Source organism: Diachasma alloeum, unplaced genomic scaffold (assembly GCF_001412515.2).
Source record: "Diachasma alloeum isolate Michigan unplaced genomic scaffold, Dall2.0 Dall_scaffold_00256, whole genome shotgun sequence".
NCBI lineage: Eukaryota > Metazoa > Arthropoda > Insecta > Hymenoptera > Braconidae > Diachasma > Diachasma alloeum.
In genome coordinates, this window is record NW_021680401.1 from 1,746,718 (window position 1) to 1,767,066 (window position 20,349).

The following is a 20,349-nucleotide window of genomic DNA, read 5'->3' on the forward strand; positions in this document are numbered from 1 at the left end:
CTGTCGTAGTAAATTGTAATGGATAATTAAGAACTTGCCCAAGGCATAATGATCCTTCAAATGGAAACACAACGACGCAATTCGCAATTCGAGTGCTCTAATTCTTCTAGCTATCAGCCTCATAAAGCTCTTTGCATTCTACCTATCACCTTTAATTTACATTAATTCTACAATTTGGAGAGCCAAAAGGAAGAAAAGGAAAGAGTTTGTTGCAAGATGAGACCAATATTCAGAAAAAGGTAAAAAAATTTCAACGTTGAGGCAATGTTGAATTCAACTGATCATTGAATTCATTTTAAAATCCATCGTTATAAGAATTCCACTCGAAAGCAAATTGCTAATTTATTAGCAAAAATATATTGACGATGTTGTGACGAAAACAATTTCCCACTTGTTTTCTCCCTTAATTGAAATCAATGTCACTTTCCTGAAAATTACTACTAAACTGTCCTGTAATTTCAATTTTTTTCCAACAACATTCAATTACATGAGAGAAATTCAAAATTTACTTCGCTTGCATGCGCTTGGAGTCTCCCTGTAGTTACGATTGAATTCTCCAGAGATCCCTAACTCGGAATATTCGCTTTTGTCGTAGTAAAATGTAATGGATAATTAAGAACTTGCCCAGGCCACAATGATCCTTTAAATCTTGGACACAACGACGCAATTCGCAATTCGAAAGCTCTAATTCCTCCAGCTATCAGCCTCATAAACCTCCTTGCATTTTACCCATCACCTTTAATTTGCATGTGTTCATACTCGTGTAAAGGGTGAAAAATAGATTCTGCAATTTGAAGAGACAAAAGAAAGAAAGGAAAAGCGTTTGTCGCAAGAGTGAGAAATCCAATTTTGACCTTTATGTACATAAGATCAGAATATGTGTGTGAAAAGTATGTAATAGAGGTCTTTGGCTAGGGGCAAAATGCCCAGTGTACCCGGAGCAATCCAATAAGCGACGGCAAGCCTCCAGAACCTCGACGACACTCTCGTCCAAACGAAGAAGAGGACGAGCCTGAACTCAAGCCAGAATACAGCAGAGAGCTGTCTGAATAGAAATTCAGCGCCATACAATTCCCATTATTTCCCTCTTGCGCCCTCCGCCCCCTCACTCGCGCCCCTTTCTATTCCCACCTTTTGCGATTTCTCCGTTCCTCCACAATGGGGGCACCTCTGGCACACACCATCAAACCCCACCTCCTTAGAATGCCTTTTCTCATCTTCATGATTTTTTTTTATCAGATATTCATTTTTCACCTTTTCAATCGCACAAGATGATTTTCGGTTTAAGATGAGATTGGAAAGTTGAAGGAAGGTTTGAATGTGAATTTTCTCACATCTGGTTGTTCGATTTCATGGATATAAATTGGTTCGCGAGTTGTTCGAGAGTTGGTTAACTCACTTTGATATTTTCAAGTTTTCATTTCATGAGTCTTGCGACCTCTCCCCCCGGATGTGAGTTTCCAGCCTTTATCATTGACGTCCGTTCAGTTCACACACTGAAAAACTTTAACGTAAATTGCGTTTTGCTGAGGGCAATTTACAGTTTGCTAAACGTAATACATGCTTAACGTCAATATGATGTCTGGTGATTTTATTGCGATTTACTTATGCGTAATTTATGGAAAAAACATTGTACTTTACGCTTGAAAGAACTTTTTTTCTTCGTCGTTAACTGTCGATAAGTACACGGTTAAAAATTTTTCACTGAAATTGGAAATTTTCAACAAGTAACATGTCCACTGAAATTTCAAGGAGTTTTTTCATTAAAAATTCATAATTGCATGGAAAAATCCGTTGGAACTGCACTGTTAATAGTATCTTATGTCATAAGGCCGATAAGCGAAGGTTTGTGAGGAGTGCTGCAAACTCACACGACTCGCAAACCAACGCTATCGGCCGAATATCTATTTTCATTTGAACATTTACGTAAATTGTGGAATTTCCGTCTTCTTGCCGCTAAAAAATTGGGACTTTACTTTCATATTCAGAGAAACTTGAAATTCTATTGACTTTTTCTCCTTAAATCGAACGCAAGATCTTTTTCCGGAAAATTCAGACCAATTTTTTTCAGTGTAAATATAAATTACGAGAAAAATTATCGTAATTTACGAATAGGAAATAATAATCGCGTTTATGTAACCGTAATTTGAGAATACAAAATCGTAAATCACATTCATGTAATGGCAAAGTTACGGCAATTTTGAGCGTAAAATATGCTTTAGAAAGCGTAAAAGACGATTCCTTAAAAATAGATTACGTTTAGATTTTTCTGTGTGCACGTGGCAGAAAATTGAGAATGTCTGGCGGATGACTGATTCAATTTCGTTTATTTCAGGTATAAAAGATTGGAATCATCCTTCATAGAGAAGGTTTATGATGAATGTCACATTTACGACAGAACGTCAATAGTTTAACTGAAGTTCCGAATGTCTCAATTTTTATTGGATTTGAGAATAACTCTAAAAATCAATTCTCATCGCCCAGAGGCCACAAACTTCATCAAATAAAATCTATTATTGGATCCATTCACTCTGGTACTTACATCATTCAAATGTGAATGATCGAATTCCATTAATACAAGTCATGAACATTTTCTTCAACTTTGGAACTGAACTGGAAGTGTTATTCTCATAACCAAGAAGCTTAACGACCCATCAAATATTGTCGATAATACTATAATAATCGCTTCACTAGTTAAGTCCTTCAAATCTCCTAACATTCAGAGGATTCAATGAAGCGGAAATAATAATTCATGAAATTAATGAAATAATTAATTAATTTAATTAATGAAATTAATGAAATAATTCAATCCTGCTCAGAAATTTCTCTAATTCCTACTGCATTCAGAACTGAATTAACCAGATCGTTGTCCCTGTCAAAAAATCTCAGAATTCATCAAATACCATCCATTATTTGCTACAGCAGCTCTACTAATTCCATTATGCAAACCTTACAGAATTCCCCGGCAAAATTGAACCAGAGATAAGATTACAAGTAACATTTCGCAACAAGAACATGAATGTTTGCTGAGAAAACGGTAACAACAGATCACAGGGAGGTTTTCTCCAACGGCAAGCGACTAACGAGCTCGATATATCTTGCTCTCCCTCCTTCCACAGAACTACGTTGTTGACTGTAATACCACAGATGTTAGCATAAATGCGTTATTAATATTATCGCTTATGATTCACATTTGGGTGGAAGTTATCAGGAAACGGAAAATAATCCTTGGAAATTGTGGCGACACAGAAAGAATGTCAAATTATTTTTTACTGTGAGAACATAGTAATTCTTAATATGAGAAATAGAATGCAGGACCATACACCCAGAAAAATGCTTTATTTGAATTCAATAAACTCCATTTGAATTAAATAAATCGTTCATTTGATTATAATAGAGGTTTTATTTGATTCAAATAAAATTTATTTAATTCAAATAAACCATTTTTCTGGGTGTACCCGCCACACTCGAACATTTACTATTTAAGGGAAGACTACTATGAGTTTTAAAAGTCGTGGGTTATTGGAGTGAGACTTTTCATACGATGAAGGTCGATTATATAGATCTGAAAACGAATAATTAGTGCAAAAAAAAATTTGTTCTATTGTTCGTTTGCCCGAAAACGCTTAAAATGGCAAAAACAATCCAGGGCCTCCAATTTTTGAGCTACGATGGATTTTTTTTCAAAATTTTCGAAAAAATATGTGGAAAAACAATTACGAACTATTTTTTTTAATTCGCATCTTACATGGCTAAATTTGCTTTTTTTGTATTTTTTTACACAAATAGTGAATTTTTTTATACAAAAAAAAACGAAATCAGCCGTGTAGGATTCGAATTCCAAAAAACTGGCGCATAATTGTTGTTCCACTCATTTTTCTGAAAATTTTGCAAAAAAAAAATCTTTTGTAGCTCAAAAATTGGAGGCCCTGACCTGTTTTTAGCATTTTAAACGTTTTCGGGCAAACTAACAATAAAAAAAAAAAATTTTGCACTAATTATTCGTTTTCAGATTAATATAATCGATCTTCAACGTATGAAAAGTCTCCCTCCAATAACCCACGACTTTTAAAACTCATAGTTGTCTCCCCTTAACATAGTAATTTTGAGAACAAATAAAAAACTACAACGTGCCGAATGAAAAAATTCGATTGACAAAATTAAAATATGATGGAGTCAGTTGCAAACATTACTGTTGAACATAATAAAAGGGTTAAGTCGATTTTGACTTTTCGCCAGTATTTGATGAATATTTCGGAATCAAAGAGAGATAGCAAAATTTTTGTCATGACTTCTTTTATAACCCTCAATTGGCTCTACAAAAAAGGTTATGACAAAAATCTTTCTATCTCTTTTAGAGTCCGAGATATTCCGCAAAAACTGGCCAATAGTAAAAATCGACTGAACCCGGTTTACCACTTCGGTACTGAATTGTAAAATTAGTAAAAATTGATGAAAAAAATGAACGGTTTTCAACACTTTTGAGAATTATTCTTTCATCCGTGCATTTTATACTGTTTTGTCCGTTAAAAACCAAGGTGTTGAATCGTAAAAAATGAATTTCACATTGCAGACGTTCGATTAAAATAACTCAAATTTCAAAGTTTTCCCGGTAAGGTCCTCGATTATGATGTTCACATTGTAATTTGTAATTTCATATTCTCTCCGTGGAATAGATAATTGAGCTAAGTTAATTGAGTTCATTAAAATTTGGAATAGTTCTTTATGCACAAGATGTTCAACGATTGACCCATCCAAACTCTTGAACATTCTCAGCATCATGTCAAAAATTCGGTAAAAACACCACTCCTATTCCTGAAAAATTCCAATATTCATCAAATAACATTCATAATTTAATGCTTCACATATACTCTGCTAATGACATCGTTTATACCCTACGAAATTCCCTACCATTCGTCAATATTTCGTAATGAGAACATGAACGTTTGCAGATCAAAAGGCAAAAATAGATCACAGAGAGTTTTCTCCAATTGCAAGCTACTAACGAGGACGATATACCCAATTTTTCCTCTGTCCACCAACCAATCACAATATTTTTTTTTTCATTTAAAGCATTCAAACTGTGTGGTTTATTCTGCTAAAAAATACAAAAATATAAAATTGTTTACAAAATTATTCTTCAAATTCTTATGTGTAAATTAAATTAAAAAGACGATTCGTAACGATTAAAACGTTCAAAATGTACCACAACTGAAAGGATATACTGTAAAGGTAACTCAAAGAGAATTATTTGGAGACAAAAATTCAAATACATTTCTGAAGCTCTATGAAAATCCGTAGTAGATTGGATCAGCCGTAAGATTGCAAATAACATTCCGCAGTAAGAACATGAATGTTTGCCAAGCAAATAGCAAGAAGACATTAGCAGGTCCTCAAAACTGCGTTGTTGGCTGTAATACCTCCAATATTAGCATAAATGGGTTATTAATAATATCATTTTCGGATACTTGTGGTTTGGAATAAACCGCTGAAACGAAAGAGGATAGAAATTGGTGGATATTCGAGTACAGGTACTCTCGAGAAAGAGAATAAGCGACAGATATAGTGACGAATGAATGATTAAACTTCATTAGTTCAACCCATGAAAAATGAAAATCACTATTTAGAGAGTCGATTTTTAACAATTAAAACGTTTGAAATCCACTGGGTATCCTACAACTGAAAGGATATATTGTAAAGGCAACTGAAGGAGGATTATTTGGAGACAAAAACTCAAACTATGAAAGTCCGTAGTAAGATTGGATCAGCCTTAAGATTGCAAATAACATTCCGCAGTAAGAACATGACTATTTGCCAAGCAAACAGCAAGAAGACATCAGCAGGTCCTCAAAACTACATTGTTGGCGGCAATACCCGAAGTATTAGCATAGATGTGTTATTAATAATATCGTTTTCGGGGCTTGTGGCTTAGGATAAACCGCTGTAACGAAAGAGGATAGAAATTGGTGGATATTCGGGTGGGGGTACTCTCGAGAGGGAGAATAAACGACAGATATCGTGGCAGTCTGCTGCCTCCTAACCCATTCAACCTCGTTGTATGCACAAGGCACCGTATAACCGTGGCTTGGATTTCCATTGTCCTCACCACGGTAGCGTCCATAATGGAACGTGAGAGTCACCAGAGAGACTGTGTACGTATTCTCCCTCTTCCTCCGCTGCCTCCTATTCCTCTACAGTCTCATTCCACCTAGCCTACTATTACGCAAGTCCACAGGGTTGTAGTAATGAAACGTGAAGAGGGTCGCACAGGGACCGATCCTGCCAATAGGTTGCATTATTGAATCTCCCTTTATTCGAATAAAAAGAAAAAAAACATGAGGGGGACATACAGTCACTAGGAGTTTCAGAATACCCGGACTGGATCCGGCTTAACGACTATAACGTGTTCCACGAAAGCTTTACAATTGGAATGGAGGGAAAAGGCCTTGTGTCGTTTTTTCGCTAGTTTTAGGGGAAACTTTTTCTTCTTTTAGAGACAATCTTTCTACAATTTCGAGGCAAATCGTTCTTTTTTTTTTGCTGTATTCTCAGTCAATTGAGTATTCTGGTCTTCTGCACCTTTAGAATTGGACGAATGTACGTGTAATGGAAATTCGTGAATGATTTCACGAAAATAGATGAATTGAGAGAATTGGGGAAAAAATAGTACCAACAGTTAGTTCATTAATTAACAAGAGGAGATGTCGGAACTTTCATAGTCGACGTCTATACAACTTGCCTGCAAATTAAACGAACGACCCGAGGAGTTGACAGATGACAAAGAGAGTACAAAAAGTCGGTAAATCAATATCTGAACGTGAAATTGTCAACATTTTCCAGACAATGCTCCTTTCATTGCCAGCTCATAGTGACTGCGAACACTTCAAAAACTTTGAGACGTCTATAGTTGTACATACAACTCTGGCACCAATGCATTTGTACACAGAGAATTTTCAAACTTTCTCGACTACACAGTTTGTAGAGGTACTTTTCATTCGTATTGCACTTAACGTTCCGTAGGGAAACAGCTGTCACGTAGTCCCTCGGATACTCAAATAGTAATTAGTAATTAGACGTTGTATACGTGATGAAGCTGGAAACTGGGTCAGAAAATTGGCTTGGAGTTGTAAAAAAAGGGAAAAAAATGGGACAAAATGCGAATTAGGAAGTTGCTATTGTCATCACATGAAGAAGGTTAATGCGTTTACGATTGGCGGAACTGGTTCCAAAAAGTAGTCACATCAGAAAAGGAGGACAGATTGCAACTTCTAACATCAAACCTGGCATATTTGATGTAAACCTTATGTTTTTAAATACATCCAAAGATCAAACTACTTTACACAATCACGAGAACTTCTCAGTTATTGCCAGATAACTGAGATTTCTGCCACTCTCAAGGACCTCAAGAAGTTTGCGAAGAATATCAAATTTCTTTGGTTAGAGAGTGAAATTTAGCATAATCGTACAATGAGGAAGATTTTCAATTCAATAACAAAAAGTCCAAAGAGTGCAACGCGTATTTGAGAGAGATCTATCTTGTCAGCATTTTTCACTCAATAGTTCGAGGATTATGCCCGAGTGAATCTATTACTTTGTCGTCTATTTAGGTTTCTGCGGATGATAAAATATTCTTTGATCTTCGAATGATGTTGATTATTGTATGAGTAATCTCTTGCAGATTTTCTTTCCAAATGCACTGTTTTCGATTTTTTTCAATGATATTTTTTCATTGAACCTGCTTGAAAAAAAAGGCAATTAGTGAATGCCGCAAAACACAGTTTGGACAAATGATTCAGTAATAGAGAGAAGGTATTCGAAAGGTGCGGCCCCCCCTCCCCTCTAGTAGCAATAACTGGTACATTAATTTACTTGTTCTTGAACAAGATGAGACCTTATAAAACTCCCTGATATGAATATTTTTTCTCTTAAATACATAAAATTCACCTTTCCTTTAGGTCTTTTTATATATCTCAAAATCGTCCAGACAGGGTTTCATTTGTCTTTGCAATTAGCTAAGAAAAAATCGCGAGCAGTCTAAACTTGCATCCCACGTAGAATACAGGACCCATTGTTCAAGTTTCACTTGCTCTATTGAAGCCTCATCTCAGGCCTAGAGTGCATTACCGTTTTTTCCTTTTATTAAGCTAGTCTAATAGATGAATAGTTGAGTATAGTTGAGTATTCCAAACGATTCCAATAGGACGATCCAATTTGCTATCGTGATTTCACTGTCTCGGAATATCAGCAGAAAACCCTTAACCCGAGTATTAATAAATGATCTAATGTTATTTGTTCCAACACGAAATAATTCTCCCTTGAATTCATCCAAACAGAACCAAAAAAACACAAGAGGAACATATTCACATCACGCAAAGAGGGTTATGCGTACAAAATTGGCAGTAACTCTAGACTCAAAAACTGCGAGTTAGATTAGGCGGAAAAAAAGCTCAGAACAAAGAAATAAAAAATGCAGAGAATACGGAACTGGTTCAAAAGACTGCAGCGTACAAGAAACAGGGACAAAAAGCGTTTTAACGAAGCTCTTACGTCTCTGTAACTTCCAAACGAAAACGAGTCACGAGAAGGGAATGAAGGGGATGGGTCGGAAGGGGTTGGAAACAAGAAAATGAAATTTCTCGGTAGTACGAAGAGGCATATACGTGTCACGGTAAAAAATTCATCGAGCGTACGAAAGTAAATCCTCCCTGGCTTGTGTTCACTTTTTTGCCCTCACATTACCAGGCCAGGAGCCTTTTGTTTGTCGAAACAATGACGCCAACGCCCTTCCACTCTATCCTCTCGTCTTTCCGCCCAACATTCAAGTTCTTTCTCCAACGGAGGGACGAGACCCACCTCGCGGTGTGCACGATAGAACTTGCATGGTACAAGCTTGCGAGTGAAGGATAAAGGAGAAGGGATTGAACAAAAAAAGGCACAAGTGTGCAAAGAAGCCTTTTCAGTTTCAAAGAGGAATCGAAGGGTAACTTTTATACCCTTTTGTCGAGTCTCTTGATCGTGTTACGTTTTGTTAGATTGGGAGAATTTCCATAGAATTTAACACGGCGGACGATGAGTAGGGGAGTTTGATGTGAGTGGAGCAAGTGGGGTGGATCTACCTTTCAGTATTTTTGCTGCCCTACTGTGTTGATTATTGAGGATGTATCGAATGAATGATAAAATCCACTTCGAAACTTTATCAAAGGAATTGATCCATTTTTGAGGAAAATAAAATCATGTAATTTATCTCTACCACTTTTCTTTACTGTGAAACATTTGAAAGATAAACACCCCATTTGAAATCCTTGTATACTAAATTGTAAATACCTGGCTGAAGGCCCTCGGGCGATGGCCAGTTGCAAGTTCTCGAACGTGCACCAAATTTCGTTAAAAAAATAAAAATAATAAAATCATGTATTTACGACGTAAAGTTGTCGGTAATACTAAAATTAAATGACTACGCCCGGAATATATTATAAATTTTCATAAAATCGGAGCTTTGTAGGTTTCATAGCAGCTGCGTCGCTGCTGCGAACCCTGAGTAATGCCAACTACTGGTCGGGCTTGATATAATGCCTTACCAATCGCTTTTGAATTTCATTTTGAATACCTTAATAATTCAATTTCGTTTAATTACCGCGCCTTTTGAAGGAAGGTGCCGTTTGGGGACACACAGACATCCATATAAGCGAAGAAGTTTAAATTAATTAATCGCAGGCTAATAGGAGAATTATTTGAAATTAATTTGCGCTGTGGACACGCATTCCAAGTATTCCCAAATTGCCTATGTAATTTTTGATTTTTGTTAATACTTGCGTGCAGGCGATCAGTCAAGTTACGATTGTACGTAGGCTATAAATTTCTACGAATCCTAACTGTTTAAATAATGAAAATAACTCAATGTTCATCTAGCAGATTGTAAAAGTCCTACCCGTCTCTTCGAACTCCTTCGATTTTTGAGGAAAATGAAATCATTTCTTTAAGACGTAAAGTGGTCGGTAATACTAAAATTAAATGACTACGCCCGGAATATATTATAAATTTTCATAAAATCGGAGCTTTGTAGGTTTCATAGCAGCTGCGTCGCTGCTGCGAACCCTGAGTAATGCCAACTACTGGTCGGGCTTGATATAATGCCTTACCAATCGCTTTTGAATTTCATTTTGAATACCTTAATAATTCAATTTCGTTTAATTACCGCGCCTTTTGAAGGAAGGTGCCGTTTGGGGACACACAGACCTCCATATAAGCGAAGAAGTTTAAATTTATTAATCGCAGGCTAATAGGAGAATTATTTGAAATTAATTTGCGCTGTGGACACGCATTCCAAGTATTCCCAAATTGCCTATGTAATTATTGATTTTTGTTAATGCTTGCATGCAGGCGAACAGTAAATTTATGATTGAACGTAAACTATAAATATCTACGAATCCTAACTTTTTGAATAATAAAAATAACTCGATGCTCACCGAGCAGATCGTAAAAGTCCTATCGCCTCCTCGAACTCCTTCCTGCGAAGAAGCTTTTGAATCCTCTTCATTGCATCGGCCCTGAAAGAAATATTCTGTCGTAAAAGAAGTAATACGAGCGGATTTTTCATTTTCATCGAGAAGAGGTAAAATTCTGTACTTTTGCTCTTCGATCGGAGTGTCCAAGGTGGCATCAAAGGGAACGACAGTGGGTATAATTCCATCTTGCATAACTGCTGATAATTCTGGCCCTGCATCTTCCCATCTCTCCTCAAGGCTTTTCGCTGGCTTCGTCGGCTCTTTATTGGAGTTTTTAACATTTTTCTTGCGAGGCTTTCGCTTTAGCTTTGCCACCACTAAACTTCGAGACTGAGTAACGAATTGCTCCAACATTTTCAAGAATATGTGGGCAGTTGTAACAAGATCAACCAGGTAAGACCTAAAAATTATAAAAATTTCAGTACCTCTCGGCTTCCTCCGTTCGAGGGGATTTACGGATTTGTTTTGTCTATATTCTAAAAATTCAAATCGTCTTCTGGTGATAAAAATATGTACTTGAAATGAAGACTCCAAAATTAGGGGTCGCAAGGGTCAAAATAATGGTCATAAAGGTCAGAATAAGGGTTATAAGTGTCAAAATGAAGGTCACGAGGTTCAGAATAAGGGTCGCAAGGGTTCAATTAAAGGTCATGAGGGTTAGATCAAGAATCATGAGGGTCACAAGGATCAGATTAAGAGTTACAAGGGTCAAATTAAAAGTCACAAAGTTAGAATAAACGTCGAAAGGGTCAGAATAAGGGTCACAAAGGTCCGATTAAAAGTCATGAGGGTCCGAACAAAGTTCACGAAGATCAGAAAAAGGTCACGAGGTCGGATTAAGGGTCACAAGGATCAGTTTCAAGGTCACAAGGGTCAGAATAAGGATTATGGGGGTTATAAAGGGGTTGGCTAGGGGAGAGAGCAGGGGCCGTAGCCCCCTAATATTTTTCTATGAATTAAATCTCCACAATTTATTATTCATCATTGTGAACTCCAGAAATAGTATTGGTACTCGAAATTACGTAGAAAATTGATTTTATAGGGAATGCTTATTCAACCATCAAGAGGAAATTTTTTTATCTACTGTAAATATTATATCTTTTCTGCTGCATCACTGGCGCTGCCAATGCAATAAAGAATTTATCGCAATCATCTCTCACTCGTTCAATATTGAAAATTGAAGTCTGTTTCTGAATGTATGAAAAACCCATTGAATGAATTTGTAAGCCACTCAATGACATCGATAAAAGTTGTTTATTCCGTCGAAGTACCAGAGAAAGATAACGAAAAAAGAAGATGAAGGGTGAAGAATAAGTTAGTAGATGGTAGAGGAGACTGTGGAAAGGGGGAGGAATTTTAGCAGAGGCCCACAATTGGTACGAGCTGGAGTCAATATGTCTGCGGTAGATAAAAGTTTTGGTAAACAGTTGTCTCACCCCTTACCCCTCTACCCTACCCTTCACCACTACTGACAAACAACGCAAGTTGGAAGAGCCAGTCACAGTGACATTCTGAAAAAAAAAACGAGGAAGAAAAACGAGGAGAAGAAGAAGTTGATGGCTCACATCGATTTTCCTAACCGTTCTTTTTTACTCATACACTTGGAGTATTAGGTTATTGGCTGGAGACTGGGAAAGTTCAAGAGGCACCAAACGATTGGATATAACGCTTCGAAAAGTAGTAAACTACTTTTGGCTATCGACTTTGGCAGGCATCGAAAGTATAAGAAAGAAGAACCAAGTAAACTTGTAAATCTGGGGTTTCATAAGTGTATAATTTTTTTTTATCTTCCTCACTGCATGAACGAACAAAGCTTAAGACAAATGAGTAAAAAAATCAGAGGTCGATCGCTCGCATCCGGTTAGGGTGGGACGGGTAGGGGTTGATGGAATTTGGTGTGAACCATTCTAGTTCAAACCAATAACATTCCAACCAATTTCTCTCTTTTGGTTTATAGAAAAACAAGTGGCAAATTACTTTCGTCGCAACATCGTTAATATATTGTTATTATAAATTAGCTATTTGCTTCTGAATAGAAATTCTATGACGATGGATTTTAAATTGAATTCAATGACTCATCCCTAAGGTTGACATTGCCCCGACGTTAAAATTTTTCCTCTTTCCCTGAGAATTGATTTAAAAATAATCGATCGTGATCGAACTCGGCCAAGACGGCATTTGGCAGAATATTTTAAATCACAATTGAATTCATTTCGGATTTCACGAATACACTGCTTCCATTTGGAAGCAAAAAATCGCGTATGAAAGTTTTATCTGAATAATTGCACGTAATTTATGGAAATGACTGAAAAACAGCTGAGATGATCATATTTAAAATCAGCAGCCAACTCCCACGTCTCGACCTTGGGGCTATGAATGGTTAAAAATTACGACTTAGAGGAAGTCGCAAACTCCCTCTGGTGGCATTATTGGAACAATGACAGAGATATATGCCGGTCTCAGTCCCTGAGAAGTTAGAGGGAGTCGACTGTAATCCGTTCAAAGTTCCATGAAAATGCTTGAATCGCATTTAAAAAAATCGAATCGCACCATTTGTTCCGAACAACTTCAGAAGATTCTAAGGGTCATAAAATGTGCAGAAATCATAAAATTCCGACAATCGATTTTTGGAGTCATTACAATAGCTTTCTCCCCTCGGGCCAAGAAGTTAATAAATTATCCAGTGAAATGTTTTCGTGTCAAATTTTCGATTTTTCAATCTTCAAGTGAAACTCACTTGGAATGCTATAGAATGCAAAGATGGCGAATGTAATGCATCATACAAGTAGAATAAAAAATTGAGAGCAATGAAAAATTTCAAGAGGTTTTGTGCAGTATTACTTCAACTCGTGACATGAATCACGGATTTTCTCACATTAACGATTCCATATTCCTACCGAATTTCAGCTTTTTCCTACCCGTAACAAATTTGAATTTCGTATATACGTGAGATTTCCTGAATTATTCATTACCCGAGAAAATTCAAGTTCTTCAAATTTTTCCTTTTTCTTTATCTATATAATTAAATCCTAGCACTGCTGTATGCAAAAAGCTACCAATAAAAAGAAACTCCGTAATATCAAAACTTTTCCCCCGAATGTGAATTTAAAATGTGTTTCATTAGCACTTCGAAACTCCCGACCTATTTTACATCGAAGTCACATACAAATTGGGTATAAAACGTTCAATATTCAAATGTTCAGGGGAATATGAGAAAATTAGAGACAAGTAGAACGGGTGTATAGCTGGAAACTGCTTGGGAATACGATGGCTCGGGCAATGATCGTTAAACGTTATTAGGAGATCAAGAGAGAAAGGGGGAGGATGGAAAAGCGAGAGTTAAGCGTGATACTAACCGTGACATTTTAAGTCCGTCGTAGCACAGAAGTTGAGAGAGTATCGTTTCCCGATATTCTGGAACGTAAAATACGTTACTCTTAATGACCCTGCTTGAATCCCGTATACCTTTGTCTGTCATTTTATCCATGGCGAGAATAGTGTGTAGCAGCTCCTAAACAAAACATTTTTATTTTTGATTACACACAATAGTTCATGGTGACACGAATTATTGGAATAAAAAATGAACATTTAAGATTTAACGAAGTCTTTTAATATCCGTAAGAACTCTTTGCATTAAGACTAAGTAGGTTTTTGGTACTGAATTTGGAATTTTTTTTTTTCTAAACTTGAGGAAACAGCTTTTTGTTCTCAGTACTGGCCCTTCAGAAAAAATAACTTCCTTAAGGGTAATCGGGCGAGCTGGGAGGGTTGGAAAAGAAGCAGCCATTTTTCNTTGAGAATTCACAACCAAAAAAATTGAGTCGGTAAGTTTTTCAAAAATATCTCAAAAACTAAGAGAGATTGCGAATTTTTACTGGAAAATTGGGGAAGGGGGGAAAGGGGAATATTAGTAGATTGTAGAAACTCCAATTCTTAAGGATAATCGGGCGAGCTGGGAGGGTTGGAAAAGAAGCAGCCATTTTTCTCTTTTTTTTACGTATTCTTTAAATGATGGAAAAGGCGTGTGCAAAGTTTCAGACTGCTGGGGAGCATGGTTAATTTATTATGAATTTTTGAAAAAGTGGTCATTTAACCCGTGATCTTATGGAAATTACAAAAAAACTGCAAAACCCAAGGAAAAAATGCAGCCAAAGTCATGAAACTTTAGACACATTTAGAACATGTGATCAATGATTTTTTGAGTGAAAAATATTGTCGCCTAGGAGCATTGTTTATTAATAATAGCGAAAAAAGTACTGAAAAATGAAATTTCTGCACACGCAACCCAAACGAGCAGCAACGTCCCAAGTACCGATCGGGTGGGGGTAGCGCGGTCAATTTTTATGTCTTCAAATAAATGTATGCAAAGTTACAACCCTAAAAAATAATTTATGTTCATTTACCAGCCCATTGAAAATCGTCAAAATTTGAAATCGAGAATGGGGGGGGTCCCCTTAAACGTCTTTTGAGAGAGAACGATGAAGCGTTCTGATTGGAGCTCCCTCGAGCCCGTAAAATAAATTTGATTAGCTCCAAAAATAATTTTTAACTGGAGTAACTCTCTAATATTGCCTGAATTTTGAATCCGAATGGGTAAAATTTTTTTGTTCAGCGATTAGTTTTCGGAAGGAAAACAATAGAAACCCCTCCGCCTCACCTCCTAAATTTCCTCCTCGCCCGATTATCCTTAAAAGGATCAATGAACTCTAAATATACTGTTATGGAAGCATCATAATTAAAAATACAATGTTTAAGAGTCGAAAGTCAAAAACTACCCCATGTTTATCTAAGGATTTAAGATAGAAAACGTTAATTTTGTTATATACCTGTTTTTTAAGTAAATAACTGTAAAGAACTGTAAATGATTATTTGATAATGAATAAAAACATGGTTAACTGAGAAAAAGGTCTATATGTGATCTGTAGATGTTGGGCTTGAGGGGTTAAAAAAACTCCGCTCTCCTATGCTAGCATTATCCCTATATTGATAACACATCCCGTCAGAAATCCTAGTCTCCCCGCCGCCCAACTATGCTTACGTAATCCTTGAATTTCCGCCACTTGATTCTGAAAACTAGAAGCTTTTTCCTCTATGGAGCAGCTTGCAATGACATAACACCAATGGAATAATGTCCACAAATGAAATAAATTGGAGAAATACGGCCATCAGATTAACGTTACAGTAGCAAATATTGATTGCTAATTAACCAGTAACGTGCATCCTACCATGACACGTCATCCCACATGTGTGCACTGCACAATGATGTCCATCGTGCTTACTGGCTTTCCATTATATTATTTTGATTAAATCTTCCATCATATAATATCTCGGTAAACATGGGTAGTGATTGACAGGAAATAATAATGCTCGAAGCTACACTTTGAAATTACGTCGATGCTGAACTACAGAGCGTAATGCGGTATGCCGTATGCATTAATATAATAGTTCATTACAGGTGGCAATCATGTTCATAATTATGACGTGTCACGTTTACATGGACAATCCTTTTCAATTATCTTCCAATGTTTATTCCAAGAGAATTTGATCATTTATTGAAGGGTTTAATTAGGTCGGAATTCAAAGCCAAAGAAAATGGAGTCGGTGAGTTTTTCAAAAATATCTCCGAAACTAAGGCAGATAGCGGATTTTTCCGAATATTTTTTGTTACCCGAACTTTCGAATTTTCTCTCAGTGTAACTAGCAAGTCAGCTGTTGTAAACGAAAAGTGAATGCCGCAAACGAAAAATCACTTTTCGTTTACTATCGTAAAAGTAACGAAAAGTGAGGCTTTACGCACAAAAATCTATGAAAGAAAAGGGACTTTTCCAAGCACGTGTTTCAAAGACAATTATGTTGGATCACTGAGTCAAATTTATAGAATTCATTTAGCTACGAAATGACGGTTACAAAAACGACTCGACGTGGGGGGTACCAAAGAGTCGCTCGAGAATTTACATAAACCTAAACAATGATTTCATAGGGAGAAAGAACAGAAAGTTCTTTCATTAGGTGACGAATATTCTGGTCTGTTGGTTTTTGTGACCAACATTTAGTCTCCTAGAGAGATTCGTAGAGAGTAGACGTTTTTTCCTCGTGCGATTTTAATAAAGAAAAGAATTTTAAATTCAATCAACTGCATTTCATATTTATTTATATATCCCATGTCCGATAGATTAAAAGCAAAGGACTAACGCCTAATGGCTACAGTATGGCTGAGGCAATTCAGTTACGACTAGACCGAGTTTTTAGCTACGAATGTAGTTATGGGCATAACGACATCGGATTGGTCGAAAATGAAACGACAACGCGATCTTTCAAACAGTGACATCGGGATAAACTCCAAGTTGTAACTAGACAGTTCGCTGTTATAACCGAAAAATAACTTTTTGTTTACTACCGTAAAAATTACGAAAGGTGTCACTTTATGCACAAAAATCTGTAAACGAAAAGGGCACTTCCAAACACGTGTTTCAAAAAAAGCTTTCAAACTAGCTGCAAAAGGCTACATCAAACAAAATAACAATCAACACAATCATCGCCCCTATAAACATTTGGAAAAACCCATAAATATTCACCTGATAAGCCTTCAGCGCCAAATGCAAGCGTTTCGACCAATAAGGAATCTTCTGTTTGTCCATTGTCATGGATTCGTAATATTCCTCCATTTGACGTTGAACAAAATAAAACATCTCAGTAGAAATAGTCTCACTGTAAATAAAAGGAAAGAAGTGAACATCTACTTGATTCCACTATTATTACCATTGTCTTCAAACAGAATGAAGAAAGTGCGCTATTGGATTTTTACCTAACAAGCTTGACCTGGAACTTGTAATTACGATTGAATTCCATGAAGAAACGCATAGCCCAGAGATAATGGCTTGCATCAGCTGCTGCTGAATGGCCCCCACCAATTATACAAGACTTGGCGTATCTCATTACAGGGTTGTAAGCCCCATTTAAGAATTCCACGCAGAATTCTTTGAGGAATAAACGAACAGTCAGGGCGGATGTTCGTTCCTGTGGAGCTTCTTCAATACGAACTTTATTCTTCGGTTTCTTCAGTTTTACCTGGAGTTGGAGGATTTTATTATTATAGTGATTCATTTCATGTTTCAGGCGATGTTTGAGTGAAATCGGTGATAGAGTGGAGGAACGTGGCAATTTAAATTGATCGAAGCTCAATTTATGAATTCGTAGGACTTATTGGACTCAGAACAGGGCGACACAATATGAAAATGCGTCTGATTCACTTATACTTATATTGATATTACAGTCTATACCTCTGTCGAAGGTAATTTTATATTTATATTTGTTTACTCTATTTTTGTTTATTAAACAATGAAAAAGAGTGATAGTTCATTACTTCATTATTCTTATTCTTTTTCTGCAAAGGACATTCTCTCCACAGATTGAAGGATATCCAACTACGTCGTTCAAATCAGCAACTTTTTCAAGCAAGATTTCAATTTTACCCAAAATCTTGCCATTTCTTGCAAGTTAAATAAATTTTTCCGGAATTCGGACCGAGAGTGACGGGCGAAAAAATTTAATAGAAAAACCTATCGAATTCGTTAGAAAATTCTATTGAACTGTTCTATTAGTTTTTGGCCGATTCTATTGAGATGGTCAGTAGAAGATATTCAGTAGAAAAAGTTAATAGAATTCAATTTTTATATATAACTTATTCTATTCAGATATTTTCTATAGAATTTCCTCGGCTCAAATTTTACAAGTTTTTTCGTTTGATTTTCTTGATGAGAAGAAAATAAAAATAGAATGAAAAAACCTTAGAAAATTCGAGTCGAGCAAATTCTATAGAAAATATATGAAAAGAATAAGTTATATAGAAAAATCGAATTCTGTCGACTTTTTCTATTGAACATGTCAATAGAATCAGCCAAAAGCTATTAGAAAATTTAATAGAAATTCAATAGAATTGTCTAACGAATTCGATAGGTTTTTCTATTGAATTTTTTCGTGCGTGGTAGCTCCGGACATTTTACAATGATTTTATTATTTAAACTTTGCAGCTCCAAATTTGAATCTCAATATTGAACTGTAAGAAAAGATATTTAAATAATAAAATCAGTGTAAAATGTCCGGAAACTTGGAGTCAAACGAGGTTTAAATGAAAGACATCATCAGAGGTCTGATGGTAGACTGCAAAAGTAGGAAAGCATTTCACTGGAGAAAAAATAGTCAAAGTACCTGGATATCCTTAAGACTCCGAATGAGGGGATTGAAGGTGGGAGTACGCAACCTCTTATGAATGCAATGTATCAAATTCAGTAGCGAAGCGGTAAAACGCTTGAAATCGATTTTGACTATTGGTCAATTTTGAATGAATATCTCGGAATCTAAGGCAGATAGCAAAAGTTTTGTTATAACCTTTTTTGTAAAGCTGATTGAGAGCTATAAAAAATGTAATTACGATAATTTCGCTATCTCCATTAAATTTAAAGATATTCCTGGAAAACTCAGCTAAGAGCTAAGTCGACTCAAATCGTTTTACCGCTTCACTACTGAATTTCATTTCTCAAAATTCGTTTTCGCGAAAAAAATGTTCGGAAATTAAATTTAATATTGTGCCTAAAAAATACTCTTGATGTTATATTCTATAAACTCTAAAAAGGATCTTCCCAAAAAAATGCTCGGACTACTTGGCAATCGTTAATGGAAATAAATGGTACTTCTCTTACATTCTACTAATAAAATACTCAGCAAATCTAGGATTAGTTACCCATAAAAAACTCACTCCCGCGCTGTGTTGGCATACTGAGTTTTACTACTTCGCTATTCAATTCAATCCACACTTGAATAATTCATTTACGAGAATGCCTGATGTTTACAGAACCGGAATTAATCTTTTCTTTATGACTCCTCTCCATTATTCACTCGAAAATATTTTATTTGAGGACGAGGCAGAGGGAAGGGTCAAAACCGCGCCGAAAATCCTTGTGAAACTATTTAAACATTTTTCCTATTCACCCTTTAATGTCGGAGGGTTCATTGAAGCGACTAGTACTACTGAATGAAAACGAGAGATATAAAAAAGTAATGAGTGCATTTTACAGGGGAAAAAGAATAAATGGAATAGTCACTGACCCAGTTTCGAGTGCTAGAAAGCGTTAAGCAAGACCGAGTACGATTATGTTCTGAAATATAGCTAATTAGCAGACGTATTTCCATATGTATCCCAGCCCCTTTCTTGCTCCGACCTAGTAATGAAAGCTATCGCTAAAAAACCAAGTGCTAATTGAATGGACCTTATTTCCCTGGTTCTTCCATTCCACTTTGCCTCTTTATCGCAAGAGAGACGGCGAATTACGCCACTCGATTTATCATTTTCACGCGAGTTAATTTCATTTTTTTACTTACTTTGTCACGAGCGAACTCGAGGGCTTCAATTTTTTCAAAGGGCTTGTGACAGATCAATTGATTCTCACCGATTGCTTTCATGTTTTTAACGACGAAGGTGCCACCGAATCTTGAGTGTCTGGAATTGGAAAAAAGACATTGTAATTTGTCTTAAACAAACTTAACACTTGAATGTGTCTTTAAAATTATCGTGAGAATTCCTAATTTAGCTCCAGATTCTCAAAACTGTAGACTTTCTTATCATAATAATATACAACATTGCTATGGAATTATATGGCATGATTTTTTGTAATTATATTCTTGAATAAATCAATCCAAGAACAAAGTTTTTTTTTGTTTTGGTAGAATTCGTTTTTAGATGTGGTTAATGAAAAAATTCTCCAATTTCAAATTCAAGAGTTCAGACGATTATTTCTTCAATATTGAAAATAAATCTACCGACTGATGGGAATCTCTCAAATAATTT

General features: G+C 36.1%; 1 protein-coding gene across 3 annotated transcripts in view; it reads right to left on the reverse strand.

The window, feature by feature from the left end:
- The window catches only part of LOC107037605 (protein timeless homolog), a 239,684-nt gene that overhangs the window by 211,345 nt on the left and 7,990 nt on the right, over positions 1-20,349 (reverse strand). For all 3 annotated transcript variants that reach the window (XM_015256239.1, XM_015256238.1, XM_015256240.1), the window contains 6 exons: positions 19,884-20,001; positions 17,311-17,573; positions 17,081-17,213; positions 13,862-14,016; positions 10,627-10,905; positions 10,467-10,547 (listed from right to left, as the gene is read on the reverse strand). In XM_015256239.1, coding sequence (XP_015111725.1) covers positions 10,467-10,547; positions 10,627-10,905; positions 13,862-14,016; positions 17,081-17,213; positions 17,311-17,573; positions 19,884-20,001 — 1,029 coding nt within the window. The remainder of the gene's footprint in view (positions 1-10,466; positions 10,548-10,626; positions 10,906-13,861; positions 14,017-17,080; positions 17,214-17,310; positions 17,574-19,883; positions 20,002-20,349) is intronic.